Here is a 27,407-nt window from a genome sequence, read left to right on the forward strand (position 1 = left end):
ATTTAGAAATTGAAATTACGAAGAAATTGAAATGAGAATCATAAATAAAAAATATAAAATTGATATTGTTATCGTTATAACTTTGGTCAATTTCAGTTGCCCAAAGATTTTTTTATATTTTACTTTTGCATTTCACAAATTCGAAGTTCCTCAAAATTCGCTATGGATAGATATAAACAATAAATAAATATTTATGGTGATATTGATCTATTCGATTTCATTTTGAACAATATTATTGCTTTTCATTTATCACGATATGATATTATAGACTATATTATAGAAACAATAGATAAGCAAAAAATGACGAACATATTGACGTATATGCTATCATGGCGCATACATATAGATTTTAGATTTAATGTACAACAATTTGGTTGTAATATCCCGAAAATTAAAACCAAGCGGCAATTACATGTTCAAGAAAAATTTCTAAAAGATATTAATTTCTATAATATATTAAAAAATCATCGAAATGAAAGATAATGATTATTCTTTAAAAATAATTACTTCACATTCTATGATAGTTTAGATAGTTATAGAAGAATCAAGGAGAGAGTCAAATAATTTTATTATTGATATAATAATATAAGTTATAAGTTATAAGATATATAATCATTTAAATTAGATGAGACTTCACAATTTTTAAATTTTTGAAATATGTTGTCAAAATTAAAATCTTGAATAACTTTTTCTTCTTTTGTTATCATTGTTCAGTCTTAATTTTAAAGACATTTATAACAACATTGTAACATTTTTGTAACAAGTTACTAATTCTGAGATGTTGTGAGCAAAAAATTTTTCATATATATTATTAAAATATACAATTATGTTGAATTCCATTTACTATATTCATTTGTGTCACAGAATAGATACAGACGATGTTCATTGCTTGGCAATCTTTTTATACTAATCATCGATTCCACATAATTCTAGGAAATATTCTAAGAAATTCATTTTAAGAAAACTCACATACATAAAACAGATTTGAATTAAATTGCTCTATATATCAATCTTGCGTATTCCACAAAGTTACAACGATTAAAAATTTTCTCTAATATAAAAACTGACACAAATCCGATTTAAAAACTTTGCATGGATTAGATTTAGCATTAATTAAGGAGACAATTAATTTCTATTATTATAAATTTGGTTATAGAGAGATGTATCATATTTTATAAGATGTACTTCATAGTTCTAAAACTAGATATTTAAGAAGAATTTTAAAAAACTAGTCAGAGTTTGAATTCACTAAATTTGAATTCAAGATTAATGATGCATCTTTATATGCGTTATAAAGATTCCTTCATATAGTATGTACAATTGTATGATAAATTTTTTCAAGTTGTAAAATATAAAAAATGAAAAAGAATTTTTCACATATTCTGTTTTCCTTTTACATATACGTTCAATACTAGTATTATCATCAATAAGCATAATTATTTTCATTTTCTTGCATTTTTCATTTTCTTATGACTGTTTTTTTCTAATTTTATCAAAAATCAATATCTGTCACTGGGAATACCATTCAATTTTCAATTGGCGCGATCTCGAATATATCAATAAAATAAAATATTTTTATTAAGAAATTTTTAAAATTAAATCATGTTCACTAGTGTTTATAATTTTATTAAATGTTAAATACTAATATTATGTATATGGATATGTAACATATACTATCTTAACAAAGATCAATAATAACTTCAATTGTTTGACAATATAATAATTACAAGTATTTAAAATTAATAAAATTAATAAAAAGTATTTAAAATTTAAAAAGTTAATTTGAAAATAATTATTCTTTTATTATTAGAATTTTCAAAAATTGTCACATATAAAAAATTTTTTACATTTTCATAATCAATAAATTTTAATAATTAAGCATAGTAATATTTAAAATATGAAACTTTTATAATTAATTTATATAAATTGTCTAAATTTGTTTAATTGGATTTATTTAGTTTTTTTAATTTTTTTTCTAAAAAAGATAGAAAATGTTGAAAATTTGAACGGTTCTAATTTGATTTCCTACGACTATGATTTAAAAAATTGATGATTTATGGGAAAAAATTCAGGTTTTTTTTTAATTAAAAATTTATTAAATTAATACGAAAATTTCAAAGATCAATGATAAAATGAAATATATTGCTAATTTAGAAATATTAATTAATTCCAAATTTAACTTAAAATTTCATAAAAAATAAATTTCTCACGAATAAACTAAGAGCTACACGAGATCAAACTATTATACATCTTGAGAAACATATATTTATATATATATAATATATGTGAGAAATATTCTAAATATAAATAAATAGATACATATTTAATTACAAACTTTCTATCTATGTGTAAGAATCATAATCTTTTGTTTTTTAATATTGAATTGAACTTATTATATCTTTTAAGATTTGAGTATCACTGTTTTTTATCATGTGCAATATTTTTAATAATTGATATAATAAAATAATTCGATTCTTTTTAAATTAAAATTTTCATTTATTTGAAGAAATTATTTATTTAAAGAAATTGTGTAATTTATTTCTTAAAATAATCAGAATTGAATAGCTATTATATTCAATAAGTTTGTTTTGTCCTTCTTATATGTGTTTCAATATTTGAAAGTGTATATCTTATAAATGATTTTGAAATAACCTGAATAATAATCATATAAACTCAAATTAAGAAACCAGAAGATTCATCTTCCAAGGAACAAATCAAATATTTTTACGAAATGGTAATTTATGTATAAAATGTTATCATGTCATGACCAATAAAGATCTTTTTTTTTAATTTTATCATTTTATAATAGATAATAAAGATAAATTGTCCAATATCGACAATATATATTTACTACCAGATTTATAAGTGATTTAAAATCGAATTAATCGAATTATATAATATTTTTCTTATTTATTTGTTTATTTTTAAATTATTTTTCTATAATATTAATTTATTCCCATTACATATTATTTATATAAGTATTAATTATTATATGATAATTTGTATTTCAGTCGCTCATCATTAAATTTATTTTAGTCAGCTTTTCTATTAATTTTTTTACATTATTTATATTTCATCTTTTTACACTATTGTAATAATATATTACCTAACAGTACAGCTTTTTATATTTTCATATACATATATACAATATACATTATAACATTTATATTTTTTTTTCTTTTTCAGTACTTTTTTATTATATCTATATTAAATCTATCTTTTTACATTTTCTTTTTTAATTGATATATTTTATTTTTCTATTTTGATTATTCTTTTTTTATCCCTCTTTTTTTATCATATATATTTAAATATATATATTTTTATATATATATTTAATATATAGAATGATCTTATAACTCTATCTATATACATTATTTAGATATCTTTGTTATCTTTGTATGACATGAAAAAATATCATATACATATAATTTTTAGTATGAATAATGTAATGTAAATATTTTTTGTATATGATGCGTTTAAGATATTTCAACATCATTAGTAGTATTTTTGATCGATGTTATTGAATTTTTATTTTTATATGAAAGAAATACAAGGAATTATCAATGAAATAATTTTTTTTATCTTAAAGAAGATATTTATTTGCTCGATTCGAAGCAAAGTTACAATCTTTGAATTATTAAATCTCATGCACGTTTTATTATCTCTGAGTTTATTCTGTACATACCGCAATAATTTCGTTCTTTCATGTTTTCCGGCGTAATTAGCACTTCTTGATAAACAATATTTTTTAGAATTTTCCAGAGAAAGAAATCTATTAAATCAAGAAATCGAGGACCTATGAAGTTGTCTATCCATCGATGTGAATAAAATTCATTTCGAACTCATTATGTGTTAGAAATCATATTGTTTAATAACTATTTGATGATATATTTTCTAATAAGCCAACTAATATATTTCATGTAAAATATTCATAGCATTCTCTAATAAAAGTTTCATCGATAAAATACGGTAATTATTTTATTACAAATCATTCCGGAAATTGATTATTTATTACATTTAACTGATATACAACCAATATGGATTATTGGTGACCAGTAATGTATATTATATAAATTTAGATTTCCATAGTTAAATGAATGAATTTATATTTATATTTATATATAGTTTTATTAATGAATAAAATTCAAGAAAGAAATATTTTTCAGTAAAATAATTTATAAAATCTGTACCATAATTTTTAATAGACGAAAATAGACGAAATTTATATCATGAAAAAATTTAATATATATATATATATATATATATATACATTATAATATATTTTATAGTACTACTTTTATTAATATTTCCGTTAAATTTGTTAAGAATTATCTCGTGAATTTATAATTATTTATGAATTTTATTTTATTTTAAGAAATAAAATTTTCTTTTTTCATTACTCTTTTTTGATGATAAAATTTGCTCAACATTCAATTTTTTTTAATTTTTTATTATATTATATTATATTATATTATATATGTTATATTATATATTATAATATAATATATAATAATATATTATTAATATATATATATATATATATTCAGAAATCTTTATCTTTCATTAAAATTTTAAAATATATTTCAAAACAATATATTAATTTTTTTTCCCTTTTTTATTTTGCTACTTATCTTACATAAAATTCTATATATATATTACTTTTTTCTATTCTTGTTTATTATATAAATTTTTTTGTCATTTTTAATTTGATTATGACTGTAGAAAATTAAACATTGTTATTTTTTTTTCATTTTATTTGAATTTTATTAAATTACTCTATTTTTCCACTTTTTTATTTCGTTTGCTCATTCAATATTTTTTTAAAATTAAACTTTTCTTCCATAAATATTTCATTTTCTATCTTAATATTTCTCTTTTATTGTTTGCAAACTTTTTCCTTACAATGAATTTATTATCAATCTCTAATATAAAAAAAAATTATGTATATAATATTTATTTCATTATGTAAATTATTGATTTTTCAATTTTTTTTGAAATTATGTTGAATTAACATATAAAGAATTATAAATAAATGCATGTTATGATAGAATGAATGCGAAATTTTAGTGCATGATTTATTGATCGGTATATAATACTCTCTGCGTATATGATGATGAGTGATTATAGTCATGATAATATAATAATGACAATAAAATAATAAATAATGGTAATACGTGACTATACCATACAATAAATATTCGATGATAGATAATTAAAATCATTTAAGGATTATAAGATTTGATTATAAAGAAATGATTAATAACAATATTTTTTTTCTTTTCTTTTTCGCATTTTTACTTATTTTTTCATTGCCTTTTCTATGATTATTTTCTATATAAATATTTTTTTCAATTTTTTTTTATTTCTAATTTTTCTTGTTTTTTCTTTCATTCCATCTTCATTATTTTATTTTCTTTCTCTATTTATAATGCTATTTTATTATAAATTCTTTATTATTATTTTTATTTTTTATTTTCTTTATATATATTTTTTATATTATTATTATTTTTAACATTATTATATAACATATTATAGTGATTTTTGTTCCTATTTGTTTTCTTTTTTATTAAATTTTTTATAATGCTATTCTATATTTTTTCTTTATAATTTAATTTTCGATTTTTTCTTTTTTTTATTTTCTTTTCTATTCTTTTTTTTATTCTCTTTCTTTATTTCTCTTCTTTATGTATCCTTTACATTTTATTTTACTTTTTTTGTCTTTATCTTTTTTTCTTTTCCTACACTCTCAATATTTTTTAATTTTTCTTTTTCTTTTTCTGATCACTATCCGATATTTAATCCATAATTTTCTATTAAAATTTTTCTTTCTAAATCTATATTCTTTCATTTAATTTTAGACATCATTTTCTCATGTTTTACATTACATTAATTTTGTTATGTTTTACTTGATTTTATTTTATCTATACTTTGAAAACATAATTTAAATATAAATAATTCCTAATATATGTATATGATTTTTCTTTCCAAACGATTAAACTATCAATGTAAAATGAAATAATAAAAAAATTAATTAGTTTACTTTTTCTGCTAATATACTATTTTTCATAAAATATATTGAATATAATTATTTAATTTAATTTACTTAATTATGAAATATTTAGTTATTTACTAGTTAATTTAATCAAATAGTTGTAATCGAATTATAATTAATTGTACAAACGTGTAATCTAATCGAGTTTGTTATTAACATTTACATCGTTCTGCAAATGTTTACAATAAATATACTATTATAACGATATAAATGTTAGCTGATGACATCATGCTTAATAGAATAATACATGTTATTAAAAATATTCTTTTAAAGAAATCTGTAAATCTGATTGATTATTTCTAATAAATTGAATAAAATCTTCAAGTGGACTTACAATTTCATATCTAGAAATCACATCATAATATGATTTGAATATTCAGCGAGAGATTTGAATAATCCTTGTCTCAGTGCCAAAAGTGTGTCGTGTGAATATTTTCATAGCACCAAATATAATCAATATATATGCGAAAAGAAACTAAACTAGATGCTGTTTATGAAATGATTAGTGAATATTACATATTGATATTTAATATCTCCTTCCCATACTATAACAAGTCTGACTCGTGATAAAGATGAATAGCACGAGTGGAACTCGTGAATTGAAAATCACTAAACCTAAACATCACGAGTGAGACTCGTGGAATGAATTTTTGTCAATCATGATTTCTGAGTTTTTATCAGTATGCCACGAGAAAATCATGATTCTTATAATCCACATTGCAAAATAAACGTGCTAGTGATTTTGTACTTTAGTTTTTGAAGTAAGATTTAATAATTTTATTTTTTATAATAAACCCTTACAAAATGCAACGATACCAAAAAACATTTACATGGAAGCAATCCAATGTTTGTACCAATAAGAAAGCGTCTAAATCATGCAAGACTAAATTAATTTTTAAACTAAGTATTTTCCTATTAGATATTAATTCAATTTTTTGTTTATAATATACTATTTATTTTTAGGCGTAGTATTATTATATTCCTTAGAACAAAGGCACACTCAAAAGATGCTCAGAAGACTGTAATTTCTATTAAAATATTGTTATTTATGAAATATAGTTTCGAAACTGTTATTTGTCATTTATTAAAAAATAATAGATTTATAATATACATATGTATGAAAGCAAAAAGAATTATTGTTTACGTTCACAAAAGCTGTATTGCGTAAAGCAAATGACTATATCACATTTATTTCTATACTTGTATTTCGACTCGTATTGCAACTGTTTTCGAGCTTTGATCTGTTTAGCCCTATTTCTTGGAGCTAAATGGTACGGGAAGGGTTTAATTTTGACATTTAATTAAAATATTAAATATATCTTCAGTTTTTATTTAACCCTTTGCACTTTAGGCCTTTTTCATTCGGGCGAACCAATAACTCCAGATTTCCTGCATCCGTTGAATTTCTTAGCTAACTTAAAATGATTTCACGCACAAATTAATGTATAAAACTTTTATATTTTGATAATTTATTGAATGTTAAAAATCTATGTTGTGTGATATTTTAATAATAAAGTAATTACTAAGAAGCATTCTTGGTTCGTCAGGGCAAATATCACAATAAAATATCATTACAAACTTTGCAATCGCAATAACGTACTCTCATTTATTGTCTATTATTCTTATTTTTCATCTTCTTATACTACATCTCTATTTTTATCACTATTTTCCTTCTCTCTATTGTCAATTTCTTAATGAATAGAAATAATTTCATTATTTAATAACGAAAAATTCATCTTGAACTAATATCCCAATAACTTGTTCTCAAATTCATAGTTTATTTTATTCTTACTTTTCTCTTACAGCATCTCGATTTTCATTACTATTTTCTTTCTCTTTATCGTCAATTTCTTAATAAATAGAAATCATTTCATTATTTAATAACGAAAAATCAAACTCATCTCCACTTGAACTAATTTCATTACAGTTCCACGCTTACAAAACTCAGAAACTTTGAAAATAATATTTCTATCTATAACGCCGAAAATAGTTCGATCCGAGATCACGGTCTTATTTCAAATAAAAATCTAATCATTTGATTAGATTTGATCATTGCTACATCAATCCAACTGGTGCTGGAGAGTCACCTCTGGAGTTATCGCATTATACTGAGTGATGCCTGAAAGTCATCGTTGAAGCGCAAAGAGTTAATACTTAAAAAATTATTTTATAATACAATATTACATGTTAGAATGAAAATTCATTTGAAAATAAAATTTCTATAAATCGTTCTCGGGAGATTATTCTTCGCTAATGAATATTGCATTAAGAGTGCATACAGTTGAATGGAACATTGCGGAATACCATCACGAAAACTATATTCGCTATTGTATACTTTACATAATATATAAAGGATTATTAACACGCAATTTATTTGTTAATACAAAAATTTCTTAGTTTTCCTGATTGAATTTTCTTCTATGATGAGAAACATTGAAAAATAAATGTATAATACTCACCAAGTAATAACAACTTGATGTCCTTGGCGGCTTGAATACCATCCTCCTTCAGATTTTTCTCTATCTGTTTGCTACGGGCCAGTGCGGCCCGCTCTTCCGCGGACATGGCGCAGCCCATCTTGCCACAGGTTGCCTTCACAAACGCCACCACCAAGCCTCTGTTCTTTCCCTCGTCGGCCAGAAAACCGTTACTCTACTCTTTTCGTGGCCACTTCACCACCACCAGCCACGGCTCGCGACTCACGTCGCAGGAGTCGTCTTTTCCACGGTCACCACCACCCTCCTCCTCCGCCACCTCCTACGCGTCGTCACCTCCGCCGCCACCCTTCGACACTTACTCCCCGACGACGTCGTCTTCGTCTTCTTCGTTACCGTTCCTCTCCTCCTCACTAGCTACTGCTCCGCGACGCTCGCCGCTTCCTGCTGACCAAGCCCGCCACCCTGGAACGAGTTTAACCCTCTCGCAAGCACTAGCTCTGCAACAATCAATATTTACAATTTACATTTGTCATATCACTTATTCAATCGTACCTATTATTTGTGTAATAATTTAATTCTATTCTATTATTCGTGTATATTCATAATAGGTTAATTATATATTGTAGAAAAGCTGCTCCGATCAATTTGATCTTGATGCGATGTCGAGGATATCGGTCGGGATAATTTTTCCTTATATACTTAATCGGCAATCTCTTATAATCTCTTCCGAGATATTTGAAAAGGATTGTTACTATTGTAAAATTTTATTTATACATCTATAATAATTAATACGTCAGCATGCAATTGTTACTTATTAATTGTTCATATAAATAGATAACGATAGTTGATATCCATAATATAAAAAGAATTAGCTAATATTGCCATTTATATTTATCCATAAAAAATTAGAAATTTTTCCAATTTTACGTAAAAAAATGAAATATAAAATAATCTTCGCACGATCGAAGTTGCAATAACAGTTATCAAAGAGGAGACTGATATTGTTTTCATTGCAATTAATGATAAATTTTATTAATTGATATAAAAAAAATTACAAACATCAAAAAATATAAAAATTTTTAGATTTATTACAATTATAAGTCGAAAGTTTGATTGTGATATTTGCTATTTTTAATTATTTATAAATTATAGTAATGTCAATCGACTTATTTATAAATCTATAAAGGCATGTCTCAAATTTTCATTATAAACTCAGAAAAAAAATCATGATCTTTATTTTTTTTTCACAATTTCGAACAATAACAATTTATAAAAATTTTTCTACATATCTAGTAAACTAATCTTTCTAATATTAAATTCAATAATAAAATAATAAAAATTCAAATTATTTGATCCAATTTTAAAAAAGTTATTCCATTTTAAAAAATATACGAATTTTTTTGTCCATTATTATATGTTATAAAAAAATTATTTTTAGCAACTTTTTCCTTTGCACATAATCGATATGTTGGATCTGAGATTTCGAATTATTCTTAAAAAATAGTGTAAAAATAATATTTCGATATTATTACATTAAATTTTATGATTTATATGTATGCATTTGTAGAAATACGTGTAGTAGTATGCGGTCGCCATTTCTATTAGTATATAAACATGGTATAATTTCAGATTTCTGTGTAAGATTCCTTGTATGCAAAAGAAAAAATATAATGTGAAAATAATAATGTGAATAATGAAAATTTCTTTATGTAATTTATTTGTTGATTATTACGTAAATATAAATCTATAATTGAAAATTAACTCAGATAATATAAAAAAGAAAGTTCTTTATTAATAAATATTTAATATGATGGATATTAATTATTAAATAACAATTAAATCTATTTATATATCATTTCTCAAGAATAGAAATAAATATAAATCGATATCAAACTGATCGTATTTTAATATTAAATAAAATTAATTTCAATTTTTGGATATAATTATCCGAAATAAAGATATTTCAATAATTTAATTTTTTTAAAATTCTTAAAATCTGTATCTTTATATACAAATTTAGATTAAAGTCCAAAAAACTCCAATAACTGAACGATACAAAATTTAAAGGAATGATAAAAGAACAAGAAACTTTAAATATAAAATTTTAGCTTCGGATATTTATTACTTTCTGAGATATTAATAAAAAATTTTCAGTACTATACATAATATAGATAAAATTATTACAATTGTTTTAGTTTTAAAAATTGTTAAATATTTAATAGACAATCTTGATATCTATAGATATAGTTTTCAACAAACTCTTAATTATATTAGTAACAATGGAATATCTTCGAATATATATATACATATATACTTCAGCAAAAAAATCTTGTAATTATATATATTTTTATCTATCAATAAAATTTCATCTCTTTTAATTATTATTTTTTGCATTAGTCTTGAGAAATATTAAAAATTATAAGATATGCTATCATTTTGTTGCAAATTATATAAAATTTAAATAATTCTGGTAAATAAAATTTTTTTCACATAAAATACTTGGATTTTTTATGTATTTGTCTAATCTACAATCAAAATTTATTTATCACTTATTTATCATGTTTTTATACAATATTTTATAATCTCTAACTATCTCTAACAAATTTATTATTATTAAAAAAAAATGTTTTAAAATATAGAATACGTATTTTCAAATTAATTAAAATGTGTTTTCTTGCGTAACAATATGTAAATATAATTAAATAGTAATATAACAAATGTAATTAAGTTAATCTTCAGATTTTAATTTTAATTGAATATTTATGAAATTACATTAGATATCAATTGAGAAATCATTTCTCTTATTAATAAATCAGAACGAATGCAAAAAAAATCATGAAAATATGGCCAATTTTATGTTTGTTTAAAATCAACACCATGCAATATTACATAGTTATCCAATATTTGAAGTTTTCAACGTTGATCTTATCACCCTTTAATTTTTAAACAAAATTTTTCTATATAAAAAAAAATTATAATATTATAATATTAAAAATTATTATTTATTTATAGATAATATTTTCTAAATAATGAAAAAAAATTCTAATAAATATTCAATTGAAATAATCCAATTCTTCATTTCGAGAAGTATCATATCGTATATCAGTAATTACATTATAATTTTTTTTCTTGGCTACAAAAGATTTTCTACATATTTTTCTTCTATTTCAATACATTTGTACATTACGTAACATTTTCATATTGAAAAATTATCATACAATTCTCAGACAATTAAATAAAATAAAAAATTGTTTATAATTTTAAAAAGTATTATTAAAATATTATAATGATATATTTGTATATTATAATTATACACACACACACACACACACATATATATAGTATATTAAATATATCTTGCATTATACGCTATATTATTATATAATTTCTTAATCTATGTTTTACATACTCATAAAATTTCTTAAAAATTTTTTGATTAGAAAAAATTTTTTGTAAGATATATGAAATTTTTTATTAATTTTATTACATATTAATTGTATATAATATTGTCATTAATGTATAACAATGTTTATTGATTATTGATAGTATTGATAAATGATAAAAAAAAATTTTTTTAGATCTATATGCCTTAATAATTTTCTACCTTATTTAATATTGTACATTAGATATTTCTTTCTATGAAATTTATATATTTTTATGCAATTTTTCTTAATAATGACAACTATAATATTTCATTTTTTATATATATTTAAGAAGTTTTATAAAGATATTTTTTTCTAATTTAACATTCTTTAATGAAAAGATATATTACACTGTATTTAGATAAAATATATATTATGTATACTATTTAAATTATATATATAATCCCATTTTAATCATTAAATACTTTCTGGAATTATTAATTATTAAAAAAAGTTTCATACGAAACTTAAACTTATTCTGTTTTGAAAGGAAAATAATTCAGTTAACTTAATTCTTTACTATTAATAAGTTAAATTGATTACTATTGATAAGTGAAATTAATTAATGATAAATGATTACTATTGATATATTAAATTAATTAATTATAAATAAATTAAACTTATACATGAACATATGAAATAATGAAATAATTTCATTTGTTTTAATGGAATTATATAATTTTTTATAATTATTTAATGCATTTCGATATTTCCTATAAAAAAATCTATTTTTTTTAACTTTAATTATATTTAAATCTATTTCTAATTTTTAATAAAAATTAAAAAAATTTAAATATAGTTTTTTTTTATTTTTTATGATATATTATCTTTATATTTTGATTGAATTGAAATGTATGTTAATTAAAAGATAATTGTAAAATATATATTAATTAAAACTATATTTCAATTAAAAAGACTTAAAAAAAAATATAATTTTATGATGCTTGCTATAATATGTTACTATTAAATTTGAAATAAAATATTATTTATTAAAATAAGAAAAAAGATATTAGAATTTGAAAGAACATAACTATAATTATAATTCAATATTAAAAATTTCAATATTCAATATTAAAAATCGAACATTATAATTTTTTCAATAATTTCATCATGTTTTTCGTGCAATATTATTCTGTTTATATATTTTTCAAGCATCTATTATAAATACATTATACTTTTTAATTCAATTTTTTACTTTTCAGATTAATCACCAATTAATAGCAATAAAAATTTTTTCTTCATTCATGAAATTCATCAAAATTATTGCTATTAAACTACCCTTTTAATCTTCTAATAATAACTTTGCCTGCTTACAATTATATATATCATAAAATCCGAAGTATCATTTTTATAATGATTATCATAGGATAATAAGACTAATTAAAACTTTTTGTTATTAAAAATTTATTTAACAAAATTTATTTCAACAAATAATCAATATTCTTAAAATCATTATTTCAAGAATATTATTGTTTAATTGTGTCCTCAATAGATGTGATTTACATATTTTTTTTATATTATTATTTTAAATTCTTAATCAAATTGTTATTAATCATATTGTCAAATATTTGATTATTTCGTCATTATGTCATATTATGCTTCTTCTGTCGAAATTCTAATATCTGTTTTCTTCTTGATTTTATAATTAAACTTTTTAAACTAGCTTTATTATTATGTCTAACCTTCTAATTCTCTTATAATTATTCATACTTATTATTTTATAAAATAATTAATATAATATAAAATAATTAATTTAAATTCTTACTATTAATTGATATATTTTCTTCTATATAATATACTATTGATAAAACAAAATCTTTGACATTTTACATTATACAAACTATTTTATTTGTTTTTATTATCATATTTATAGGTTTTTTCTCATTATATAATCAATGAGACTTTTTTATTTAATTAAATTAAATTCATCAATTATTATATTAATATCTTTCCCAATAAACATACAAATATTCAATCAATATCTTTACTAGAATTTTTATTTTCTTATACTTTTATAGTTTTTGTTCTCATTTTCTTTTTTCATAAATATTGTATACATATGTAAATTTGTTATTTATTATATTGTACACAATATATATATAAAATATATTTTTTATCTAAAATTTTAAAAGTATTATTTTTATTTAATATTCTAACTATTTAGTTATGAAATAGTTAATTAAGTAAAATATTTAGATCTTTATTTGTGTATTTTCGTTTTTTTTTCCTTTGATTGCATCAAATCATACTTATTAAATTCACTCATATAATTTTAAATTCGTCTAAACAATTTGATAACAATATAAATATATATTTCACTTAAACATAATATTGCACAATTATTCAGAAATTTGCGTTATTATTCTTTTTAATTATATTTTATTTAAATTAAATATTCTATATATTCTATTTTATTTATTTTAATTAGTTTCATTTTCTTTATTACTTTCGTTTTTTATATACTTATAATTTTACTTATCTTATGATTATCTTTTATTTTCTTCATGTTTTTCATATTTTGTAATTTACTAATATTTAAACTAATATTTTTAATAATTTAATAATTAATATAATATAAATATAAATTATATTGAGATCTTTCTTTATATTTGAAATACTAATTTTAATTTTCCTTCTATGCATTCATCTTTGTAATAAAATCTAATATATTAAAATACATTTTATTAACAATTTATCTGGATATTTTGATTTCATTTTCATTTATTAGTTTTAATTAAAATAATCTATGTAATTTTATTTCTTCTTCTTAAAAAAAATCTATTCATTTATTTTAAAATTGAAACTTATCATCTAATATTGTAACAAATAACTAATTTGTATTATTCTTTACTTTTCAATAATTATTAAAATTAATTATATTCTTCAATAACATTAATTAACAATCATGTACAAATATATTTATCTCTTTTAATTTGAATCTATAATTTGAACTATAATTCTATACATATATATATATATATATATATATATATATATTTTTTTATTATAATTATAATCTTAGAGTTAGATTATTTTTGATCAAAAAATAGAAAAACTTAAATTATAAAACCTTATACATAAGAAAATTAATTAACATAGAATTTAATTATTCTTTCAACTTTAATTATCTTTCAAATTTTAATTTCTATAATGATACCATGTTATCAAATAAAATATTTCCGGCATATGATTTCAACCAAGAAACAGCTATAGTATATTTAATATCATATTTATATCATATAATTAATATCATATATTTTATTATAAAAGTATCACATTTTTGATTCATAAAAAATTTTCAGTTGCAAAAATTGTATGCATTATATTTAAATTAACAGTTTCAATTTTAAACAAAATGTAAAATAGCAATTTTTTCGTACAAAATTAAATGAAAAGTTTGAATAAGTTTATTTTTAATAAAATTATATTTTTTGTTTCATACTTTTTATGAATATAAATTTCTAAATTTGCAAGATAAAACTAGATTAAAAATATTCTATTATAATATAATATAAAAATATTCTATTATAAAATTTATAGAATAACAATAAATAATATATTACATAATACTACATAAATAATGTTTTTCATATATTATACTACATAATAATTATATAATATAGTTTATTTATATTATATATAATAGTACTTGATTAATAATTATTGAAAACTAATTTTAATGATCTTAAAATATATTGCCATTTATTCATATAATTTTTATTGAATAATTTAATAATATTTATTTTTAATATTTATTTCTCTATCGAGTTATAACACATACATTATTAATCATGATTAGATATATGACAAAATATAAAATATTCTATGATTTTTAATGTTCCTCAAGATTTATATAATATAATATAAATTTTATGTATTCATATAAACTATTTTCTTAATAATAATATAGAATAATATAGAATTATAATAATATAAGAAATCAGGAAACAGTTTATTTTTTATAAATTTAATCTATTTATGAAAAAAACGTATAAGATAAACATATTCGAACGAGATTTGATAAAATATCAACAAAGTTTTGTTGTTTGAAAATGGAATAGTTTCTTATTTTTGTATATTAAACTTAAAGAAAGCATAAAAATTGCTTATATTAGATTTAGGAAATAAATGAATAAAAAATATTTTTTCGAATTTTGAATTTATAGAATATTTAGAAAACATAATCAAAGAAAGTAATTTTTTTTTTAAATATTTTTCTCCTGCAAAATTAAATTTTATTACCATCGTTTTTTTGCTGCTGAGATATATCACTTTAAAGTTATCATCCCATTATTATTACATTATTATTTCATATTTAATTTATTAATAACAAAAAGTTACGAAGATTCAACTTTATCTTTTAATATATTACAAAATGAAAAAATATATATACAGTTTTTTTAAGCATAAACAAAAAATATTTTTCAATGAATTTTTACACATTTATCTCTTAAACATGAAAAACAATTTTTATATTCAGATTTAAATTCTGAACAAAAAAATATATAGTAAACCATTCCATTCTCAAATGATAAAATTTATTTTATCGAAAATATATTTTATCGAATTTATAATTTTATCGCTCATTTTTTACATAAAATATAATTTTAAATAAATCAAAGTAAAAACGTATAAAAACAAATGTACTCTAATTCATTTTCTTTCATATTAAAAAAGAGATATTTTATATGGGTGTATACATATATTATATAATACACACACACACACACACACACACACACACACACACACACACACACACACACACACACACACACACACACACACACACACACACACACACACACACACACACACACACACACACACACACACACACACACACACATATTATATAATTGAGAAATTGAGATTATTTCTTAAATTTCATAAAAAATATATTTTTAATTAAATTAGACATCTTGTTGTTCTGTTTTTGCACATTTCTGTATTTCTTTGCATATTTATGTAAATATCTAGCAATGTGTTATAAAAATTTATAATAATATAATATAAATAAAATTATTACATATATAATAATATAAATAAATATAGAAATAATCTCAAAATATTGATTATTTACGTTTTTTTTTTACCTTTTTTTTTTGACATATATTTTCAAAAGAATATTTTATGTATTACATATTTTAAAACTTTATAATGCAAATTATTATTTTAAAAAGTTTTAAAAAGTTTTAAAATAATAATTTGCATTATAATTGAATGCAATGTAAGAAAAAAAAAATGTAATATATTCATTTATATTATATTTAAACATGTATATTTGTTTATGTAAAATATTCAAAATATATGTAATATGAAGAATATCTATTTGCATAAAAGTCCATAATCTATGAAAGTAGTTACATTATATTCTTTAAATGAACCATGACTTTAGTCGATAAATATTTGTTTAGTTTAAAATATTAGTGTATTAAAAAAAATTTATCGTAATCGCAACCTAAATGTTAACAATAAATAAAATTTAAAAGTTTACGACATTCAAATAACAATATAATAAACAATAATAACAATATAATAATATAATAATTTTCTTAAATTTGCAAAGGATTAATAATTTATTAAATAAAAATTAAATAACTAAATTACAAAAGAATTACAAAAGAAACATTGAATCGTTCTAAATTGCAACAATATAATAATTTAAGAAAGATAAACAATGACATAAAGACAAGTTTAATTTGTGGTTATCTGAAATATTAAACAGATAATAAAACGTAATCTATCTTGGAAATCGATCGAATCGCTTCACTACATTACTACAATCTTGTATATAATTATTCAGATTTAATAAAGAATTTATTTATTTATTATTATTTATATATAATAATCTAAGAAAAACTTCAATTATTAATATCTACAATGAATTTTTTCAAACAATGATTTTTAGTAAAGATCTTTTTAGAAAGTTCGAAAAAATCGATTGAATTATTATATAATTTTTCGTGACTATAATTTTTTTAATTAAAAAAAAAGGACTAATGATTTATTAAAATAATGCAAACCATTATTATTGATTGTATATGACAAAATAAAAAGGATTAAACTATTTATTTCTTTTGAAAATTTTGATTTTCAAATTTTTGTACTATAATATTATAATATCTAATGTGTAATAATATATTATAATATTTATATATATACTATATAATACTATATAATACTATATAATATATAGTATATATTACATAACATAATATGATATAATTATAATAATATAATATATATATTTATTTTATATTGTAACTTACTTTATTTTTATATATTTTATTTTATACATATATTTATTACATTATGTATTTTATTCCAAATTATATTTTTTATATCATTATTATTATAGAAAAGAGATAAAACTCTAATAATTTAATCATATTTATAATTGAATCCTTTTTTTTTTTTAAATCTTAAAAATATTATCATTTTCACTTCGCTAAATTTATTATTATTGTAATAAAACATAATAAATATATATAGAAATACATAATGTCAAATGCAATCCATCACGCAATTAATTTTAAATCGCAACAATTTCTAGTTGCTTGAACAACAGATTTTTTCTGGCACAGATTTTATAAGTGATTTTTTATTTCACTATATGTAAATTTTTATTTTTATAAAGCAAACAATAGAAATTTCTTGATTATTTAATATTTTTATTTTGTAAATCAATTTTAATTCTATAATATTTTAAAACTATCTTACAAAATTATTTAACATAAATGTTTTGTTATCACATCTAATTTCAAATAAATTCAAAAATTGAAAAATTTTAAATTATTTAATTCGTATTATATTGGATAAAATACTTTTATTCATAGTGATTTTAATATTTATTAATAATAATAATTTATTAATAATTAATTTTTTATTGTTACAAAATCTTTTTTTTACAAATAAAACAATGAAGTTTTGAAATACTATTATAACGTAATTATGAAAGAATCTCAAAAGCATTTCAAATTTAATTTTTTTTAAATAAACAAAATAATAAAATATTTAAAAACTATTTATAAAGAATATTTTTGTAAATTGCAATTTTTTTTTTAATCTTCTTACTTATGTAATATTTTTTAATATTTTAAATTATTTTATCATGATATCTAATAAAATCTATTTGATGTAATAGAAAAATAAATGTATTGAATTTTCTAATTTTTAAAGTATTTTTAAATTGTTTTTAATTAATGGAAAAATGATAAAATAATTTTTTTATTTTTTTTATGCTTTTTTATTAATAAATTAATTTTTGTGCTTTTTGATATTGTAAATTATTTGATAATGTTTTCGTAATTCATACTTTTTCTTTTTATAATATTTTATTTTTCTTTGTTTTATCAATAATTTGTTAATATTATAGAAAAAATTTTGCTTTTTTTTTTAATGTTTATATTACAATATTTGTATTATATGTTATTAAATATGATATATTTTTTATCATTTTTTAAATATTTATTAATTTTTTAAAAAACAAATATAAATATTATAATTTTTTTATAAATTATTCTCAAACTTTTAAAAATTATTATATAAATTTTTTATATATTATTATATATATATATATTTGGTAATTCATTGAAATTATATTAATAAAAAATTCTATAAATTTTTTTGAAATTTATTATATCTATAATAATACTTTATATTTATTGTATATATTTAGTTAATAATAATTTTTAAAAATTTATTATTAAACAAAAATATCATCTTGAATGACAACCATTAAATAAAACTATATAAATTTTTTTTATTTACATTGTATTATGGCTTAAAGATAAATTCAACAATATCGTATTTAGTTATTTTGAATTCAAAATCATTTCAAGCTCATAATGTAATGAGTTAATATAATTAAATTTTGAAATTAAATACAAAATACTTAAAGTCAAAAATAATATTATTTAAAGAAATACAGATACTTTCATTTTTTATTGAATATAAATTTTTATTATATTACACACATATTGCAATTTATTGCAAATTCAATACTATACAAATTAATTTTTATTCGAGATTTTCTTGTTAAGAGGAAGGCCTGAAAAATCATGATGATCATTATAATGAACACTCTTCATACTTGCTAACAAGGCTTGAACAACACTGTTACATATAAGGCAAGGGGTTAATCATGCTATTCAAATGATTATTTCTGACCGGTCAGGGACGTGTTTCGCACAGTAACGATAAGAAACCTCCTATCTGTCTATAAGCTTTCGTTAAAAGCTACTTCAAGATTTTAAAGAATTACAATAGCTAACAAAAAGTTGGATAAATAACTGCATGGTATTCCATTAAAATTTTCTATGAAATAAATTTTTAATTATTAATAAAATATTTGTTGGATGTATAAATTCCAGAATCAGTATAAGAATATTTAAAAAAAAAAAAGGTAGATCTAAGTCTTATTTTACTTAATGTAAACTTTAATTACTTATAAGCTTTAATAAATGAACTTCAAATACATAAATAAAAAAAGTACTCTAATATAAAATATATTAATAATTAAAATTTTGAATCATATTTAATTTTAAAATAATTTAAATACATTTTAGTTCATTGTTTTTAAAAAAATTAATAAAATTTTTTAAACGAAATAATTCTCAATGAACAATGAAATATTTTATTTTCATATTTTATTAGAACGAAGAGATGTAAAATTTTTATATACGAATTATATATAATTTATAAATATTTTTTAAATAACTTTTAATTAATTTTGTTTAATAATTTATACAATTTCTATATTAAATAATATTTTATTATTATAATTAATACATAATTAATAATAGAATATTTTTCTTTTTTAAATGAAATATAATTTAAGTTATTTAATATTTTGATGAAAGAATAAAGAACTTTTAGATAATAATCTTTAAAATGATTTATGACAATTTAATAATTCAAGAAAATAAAAATATATTTAAAAACAATTTTAAATTTATAGAATTTAAAATAGAATTAAAATGATCAAAAATGCCATATTTTTTTAAAGTATATTCATTTTTTAAAAATATATTTTATAAATTTTCCTTTATTTTAAAAAATGAACGCTATAATTAATTATAATATGGAATTTCTTACAAAAAATATATACTATAATATGTTATATTATTGTATAATAATATAATTTTAGATTAAGAATAATAAATTAAAAATAAATTATAGATATATAAATATAAAAATAAATCAAATAATAAAAATATTAATAAATCAAAATAAAAAAAATCTAATTATGAAAAAAATTGTGAAAAAAAATTTAACTTTCTTGTTCAAAGAGAGTGGAGCATCAAAATATAATTTATTCACGATCACAATATTAATAATAAATGATACATTTTTCGAAACATAATTTGTGCTACAGTTTCGACGACAGTTTCTTTTAAACCACCAAAGAAAATATATCTTTCGGTTGATGATCCATCACATCCTTTCGGAAATTTAGAAAAGGGAACGAAACCTCGGTTAAAGGGCAGACATTTAAACTGTAAATTTGGCAATGTCGCATTACTTTATCTTCTTTCTTTTTTTCTTTTCTTCTCTCCATTTCTATGATATAATTTTAAAATTTTCATGAAATATTTCATTTACAAAAAAGAATTACTTTTAAAAATAAAAAAAAAATTTAAAAAGAAATTTCTCTTGAAATATTTTCTTGTATAGATATATTCCTACACAGGTTTGTTTAAAAAAGTTTATTATGTAAAAAAATGTGAAAAAGAAAAATTTGTTTTAGATTGTGTTAGATAGAAAAAATATTTCTTGACTTTTAGAATACTTAATTAGTTATTATTTTTAGAAATTATTCGAAGAAAAATATTATTATACAAATTATTTTATTATATAAGAAACAAAATTTTGAAAAAAAAATAAAGAAAAAATATTTAATTAATATGTTAAGAAAACACATATATATTCATATAAAATATTCTTGCTATATTATATTGTATATACTATTTTTAAGTATAGCTGTTTTTTAAATATAACTGATTTATATTTTAAAATAGAAAATTATAAGTTTATGTAATATAAGAAAAGAAGAAATTTAAATTTTATTGAATCTTGAATTTTATTATAATATGTGATTCATATAAAATAAAAATATTATATATATTTCAAGAATTAACAATAAATATAATAGTTTAAAATATTTTCATAATTTATGCATATATATCAATATATTTTTAAAATAAAATATTAAATAAACAAAATTCACGTCAAATAAAAAAGAATGATATATATTTTTAAAATAATTTATGTATATTCAATATTTAAGATTAATATTATTTATTTTAAACTTGTTTAATAAAAAAAAATATTTTATCTAAATTTTATTTACAGATTACATATTATATTATAGATATTCTACATATCTGTGATGTAAATTTTATCATTAAAGAATTTATAATTTTATTCAAATATAATTTTATTATATTTGATATTATATACATAATATATATTAAAGTATTATATTATTGTATTTTTAAAATATTATACTTTTCTAAAATTCTAATATAAATTTTTAATTTAATGTAAACAAAAATCATAAATAAAAAAAATTATATTTTTTCTTGGTTTTTAACATTTTTTTGTTCTTAATTATTGATTACTACGAATAAGAAAACGTTATAATTTTAAGAAATGATAAATAAATTTATTTATAATATTATTAAATAATAAATAATAATTATTATTAAATGATAAATAAATTATAAATTTATTATGAATATTTAAGTTTTTACTTCATACTTTAAATAATCTTTTATTTTTGGTAAATTTGTAAATTAATCATTCTTTCATATTCAATTCTTTCAATTTCAATAATTTTTTGTTATAAAAATCGATATTTTAAATAATTTTTTTTCTCATAAAAATGTCAAATTCTTTTGATTTATGAGATATTTGCAAAAAATTATTCCTATTGTTATATTGAAATTATACTTATATATCTGTGACAGAATGTACATCATGTATGTGACTGATGCGTTTATCTACTATTTTTTATAGGCATATCGCAATACAATTTTTTCTTCAAAATAATTACTTAAAAACAGAAAATACTTTAAATATATAAATTTCAATTCGATTTTAGGAAATCGAATAGTGTTAAATGATGATTCATAAATATTAATTATTTTATATTAAATAATTTTTAATATTAAATATTTTTCTACAATTTTAATTTCGAATAATAGAAATTTAACAAATTACTTTTACAAATAAATAAAAAAAATCCAAAATGAAGAAAAAAATTAATGGCAAATATGCAACATTTAATATATGTGTAATAAAAAAAATTTTATTAAGCTCAAATAGAAAATTATTGTCATTGCGAACATATTTTGATCACATTAATATTAATTAAATTCCGTGAATTATCAAAGATATTTAAAACTTGAGATAATGAACAATTTGTATGATAGAAAAACGAAGCATTAGAGTTAAAAGTAGTTGAAGATTTTTGATTATAAAATCCAGTTTGACAACGCACTGAATGTTAAGAAATACTATTTAAAGAGTTATAATAGAAAAATCGTGGTATTAATATCTGAATATTAAGAAATATTATTTTATAATACAATCAAATGTTATATTCAAAAACAAATTTAGAGATAACATCTAATATAAAAATTTCCAACAAAAAAAAGTTACCGATAACCGATTTGAATGTTCAGATTTTAAAATTAATATTGATTTTCCAGAATTTACAGATAATCGAATCGTTTTATTTACAGAGATTACAGAGTTAGAAAAATGAGACATTTTCGAGATGTTTGATCGCACACATTTTCGATACTCCTCTCGAACCGTCGATAAGAAAATTTATATAAAAAATTCATATAAAAAATATTGATTATTAATTACTTTATCGAATATGTTTTCAGTGTTTGTAATAAATTTTATTCTATATATAATATTAATGCATATATTAATAATCGTCTAATTGGAATTTTATTTGCTTAGAATAAAAATTGAAATTAAATTGTTATTTATATGTTGATTTGAAAAATAAAAATATATAAATGCAATAAATATGTTTGATAATAGTATAATAATATATATAAAATATAATACAGTTAAAAGTAATTAAAATAAGATTTGAAAAAATATGAATATACTTATTCATATGAATAACTTTAAGTCACATGGTGATATAGAATAAAAGATCAGAAGTAGTAGTTTTTTGCAGATACATAAAAGATTCTCTTCGTCAAAGCATCGAAAGGAATCGTGACGGTGAATCAGCAAGCAAAAGAAGGGCGTAAAGCTGAGACTCACTGGTGAAGCCACCCCGCGTCGTCCGCTAGGTGCCAGGGTAGCTCTCTGTGTCTCCGGGCGCGCACATAGACGTCTCTCCCCCGTAGATACTTCCAAAACTCTTTTTACGCACCTCTTCTTAACGTATATCTCACTTGTTTCACTGAGATGTGCGTGTATCTTTATATATGTACGCCCGTATCACTTCTCGAATCGATATAACCGGCAAGAACCGAACAAGCAAACGCAACAAACGCGAACCGGATAAGCCAATGGGAAGAGTAAACGAAACGCCGATTACTTTGAACGAAGGAATATTTTCATATAGACTCGTTCCTGGATCTTTCGATAAGATATAAACAGCGTTGCGTCGAACTGATCACTGGTTGATCCGCACCGCTGGAACTATAGTAATACTATGCACGACTCGTTTCGAACTACTACTACGGGGTACGAGGAAGAAAAGACGATATCTCGAATCCCAGAGAAGGACACTATAACCGCTCTCACGTTTACTCTCTCTTTTCTCTCTCTCTTTCTATGCGTTATCCGATTATATGAGTTTTATACCTCTTAGTTATAGTTAAACACAACCTCTAAAAATCGCGAGGAGCGTTTTTCGAAAGATTGATGGAGAGAAAAGAGAGAGATCCGAGCGAACGAGCAACTCCGAAACGTTCGAGGAGCTGGACGCTTCCCTGGTGGGATCCGGTACACGACTGAGGCGCCCTCTCGCCCCGCCCAGAGGCGCAACGGCACCCACAGTCGCGAGGTTTGACGGGACGTCGATCGATCCACCGACTGGCCCCACCACTCATGTCTATGGGATGGCAAGGAGAAATCAAGTTAAACGCATGCGCGGGATTTCGTTCTCGATAGTTGAAAATCGACTGACCCTCGTGAGATCGAATTCATCTAATCGAAAATTTGAAACTTTTCGTATTATTTTAGGAAGTTGAAATAATTTTTAAAAGATTTGAATTCTTATATGTTAAGTTTAAAGTTTAAGTTTAAATTAACTTGACAAATATAATGTAAAATATAAATCAAATTCGAAATATATCCATTATATTATTCATATTTAAAGTGAAGAAATAATTTTATAATTTGAAATTTAGATTTTTTTAGAATATTTATAATTTTAAATTTGCAAATTTGGTATTGAAAAAAATTAGATTCAAATTTGAAGACTAAAATTTTAATAAAATTTAAATAAAAAAGAAAAAATAATAGATTAAATAAAATATAAATATTAAAATCTTTTAATATTGATATTTCTAAAAATAAAAAAATTAAGGATATATATATTATATATATATATAGAAACACAAAATTATAAAAAAAAAATTAATTAAAAAGAATTAGAAATTTAAAATTTGAATACAAATTACATTGTTTAATTCATAAGTATTAAATTAATATTAACGAAATTTTTTAAAATATTTAAAAAATTTTTGTTTTAATATTTTTTAAACACATGACGATTTTATGTATGATTCTAGAAGTACAGGAAATAATAATAGTAATCAAGAGAAATAAAGTTATTCTGTTTTACATATTTCAAATTTATTTATTAAATTTTCTACTATAAATAAATTTATAAGTTATAAAAAGAATTAAAATTTGTTAGAAAAATAATAAATGAATAATTAAATTATGAAAAAAATGATAAAGATTTTTTAAATTTTATTATAAATACAATATAAAATTATTAAAATTAAAGTACAAAATATAATTTAAGAAATTAATTCCATTATTTTTATTTTATAATAAATATTAAAGATACAAAACAGATATCTTATTATTTTATTTTGTTGTTATTATTTTATTATTATTATTATTATTATTATTATTATTATTATTATTATTATTACAATCAATATAATGAACAAACAAAATAGAAAATTTTAACTAAATAATATTTACATTACATTTAAACAAAATTATTATATTTAATTTTAATAGAATATACTTAAAAATATTCTAATAAAAAATAGTGTTGAAATTTATCTTTTTCTTATCATAAATAAAAATATCTTAAAAAATATCTTTAAATAAAAATTTATCTTTAAATAAGAGTTCGGCATTTCCTTCTTATATAATACATTATATATATTCAATAATTATAGATTCATACACGATGTTAATAAATTCGTGAAATTCTTCAAAAAGTTCTACTTCTATTCTTCAAGATAAAACAAACATAAACGAAAATTGGTATATAAATATTATTAATTCAGATATATTATTAAATATTATATTTTAAATTATAGGCAAATATTTTATAAATTATAAATTATTCAAGTTTACGTTAAATAAAACATAAAAATAAAGAAAACAGAAAAATACATTATATATCATCTCATTTTATCTGCGAATTTTGTAATTATAAATTTTTATTATAATTATTATTCTTTTTAATTTTTTTTAATTCCTTTACATTTATACTTTCATTACAAATAAATCACAAATAAATTCTAATAAAATAAATCAATTATAACATAAGTAAGAAAGAAAAGACAATTCTGATTAGATTTAAATTAATTTTTTCATGCGAAAAATTATAATCACAAATTTAATATGTCTATTTTTCCTAATTTAGTATTTTTTGTTTTTTTTTTCAATTTTTTTAAAACTTCTTAAAATTTTAAAAAATTACAATATTTGAAAAATATTGATTTTGAAATTATTTTATATTATATTTTTTTTTATTATTTAGTAAAAAAATAATATATTAAGTGAGCATAAAAATTGTAAGATAAGAAAAATAAAATATTATATTTATACAACTATTGTTATGAAAAATTGTTTTCACATAAAAGAAAATAAAATGTAAATAAAAACGTAGTATTTATTAATATTATATTTCATTATTTTTATTAAAAAGAAATTGATATTTAAAAAATGTAATATTAAAATGAATCGAAACATATATTATAATATATGATCTTAAAATAAGATATAATTTGACATATTCTAAATTCTTCACTTCATTTTTTTCTTAAATATGAAAAATATAAGAATGTTGTTTGATATTATATATTATAATATATATATTATATTTTGTATCATGTTTTAGCAAATATCATAAATATCATTTTTCAAAAAACACTTCAATGATTAATGCAAAAATAAATAAATTACATTCAAGATTATAGTATGTGCATATATTACATTGAATGATATATAACATTTTCATAAAATATTATTTTAAAAATGCAA

General features: G+C 19.2%; 1 protein-coding gene across 1 annotated transcript in view; it reads right to left on the minus strand.

The window, feature by feature from the left end:
- Galphao (G protein alpha o subunit) overlaps positions 1-24,906 on the minus strand; it is a 102,171-nt gene extending 77,265 nt beyond the window's left edge. The window contains exons 1-2 of the mRNA XM_086915033.1: positions 24,207-24,906; positions 8,512-8,987 (exon numbers count right to left, since the gene is read on the minus strand). Coding sequence (XP_086771159.1) covers positions 8,512-8,629 — 118 coding nt within the window. The 5' untranslated portion in view covers positions 8,630-8,987; positions 24,207-24,906. The remainder of the gene's footprint in view (positions 1-8,511; positions 8,988-24,206) is intronic.
- Between the last annotated feature and the right edge of the window lie 2,501 nt (positions 24,907-27,407).

The sequence above is a fragment of the Apis florea genome, unplaced genomic scaffold (assembly GCF_048593485.1).
Source record: "Apis florea isolate Af1SG1 unplaced genomic scaffold, ASM4859348v1 contig_3758_pilon, whole genome shotgun sequence".
NCBI lineage: Eukaryota > Metazoa > Arthropoda > Insecta > Hymenoptera > Apidae > Apis > Apis florea.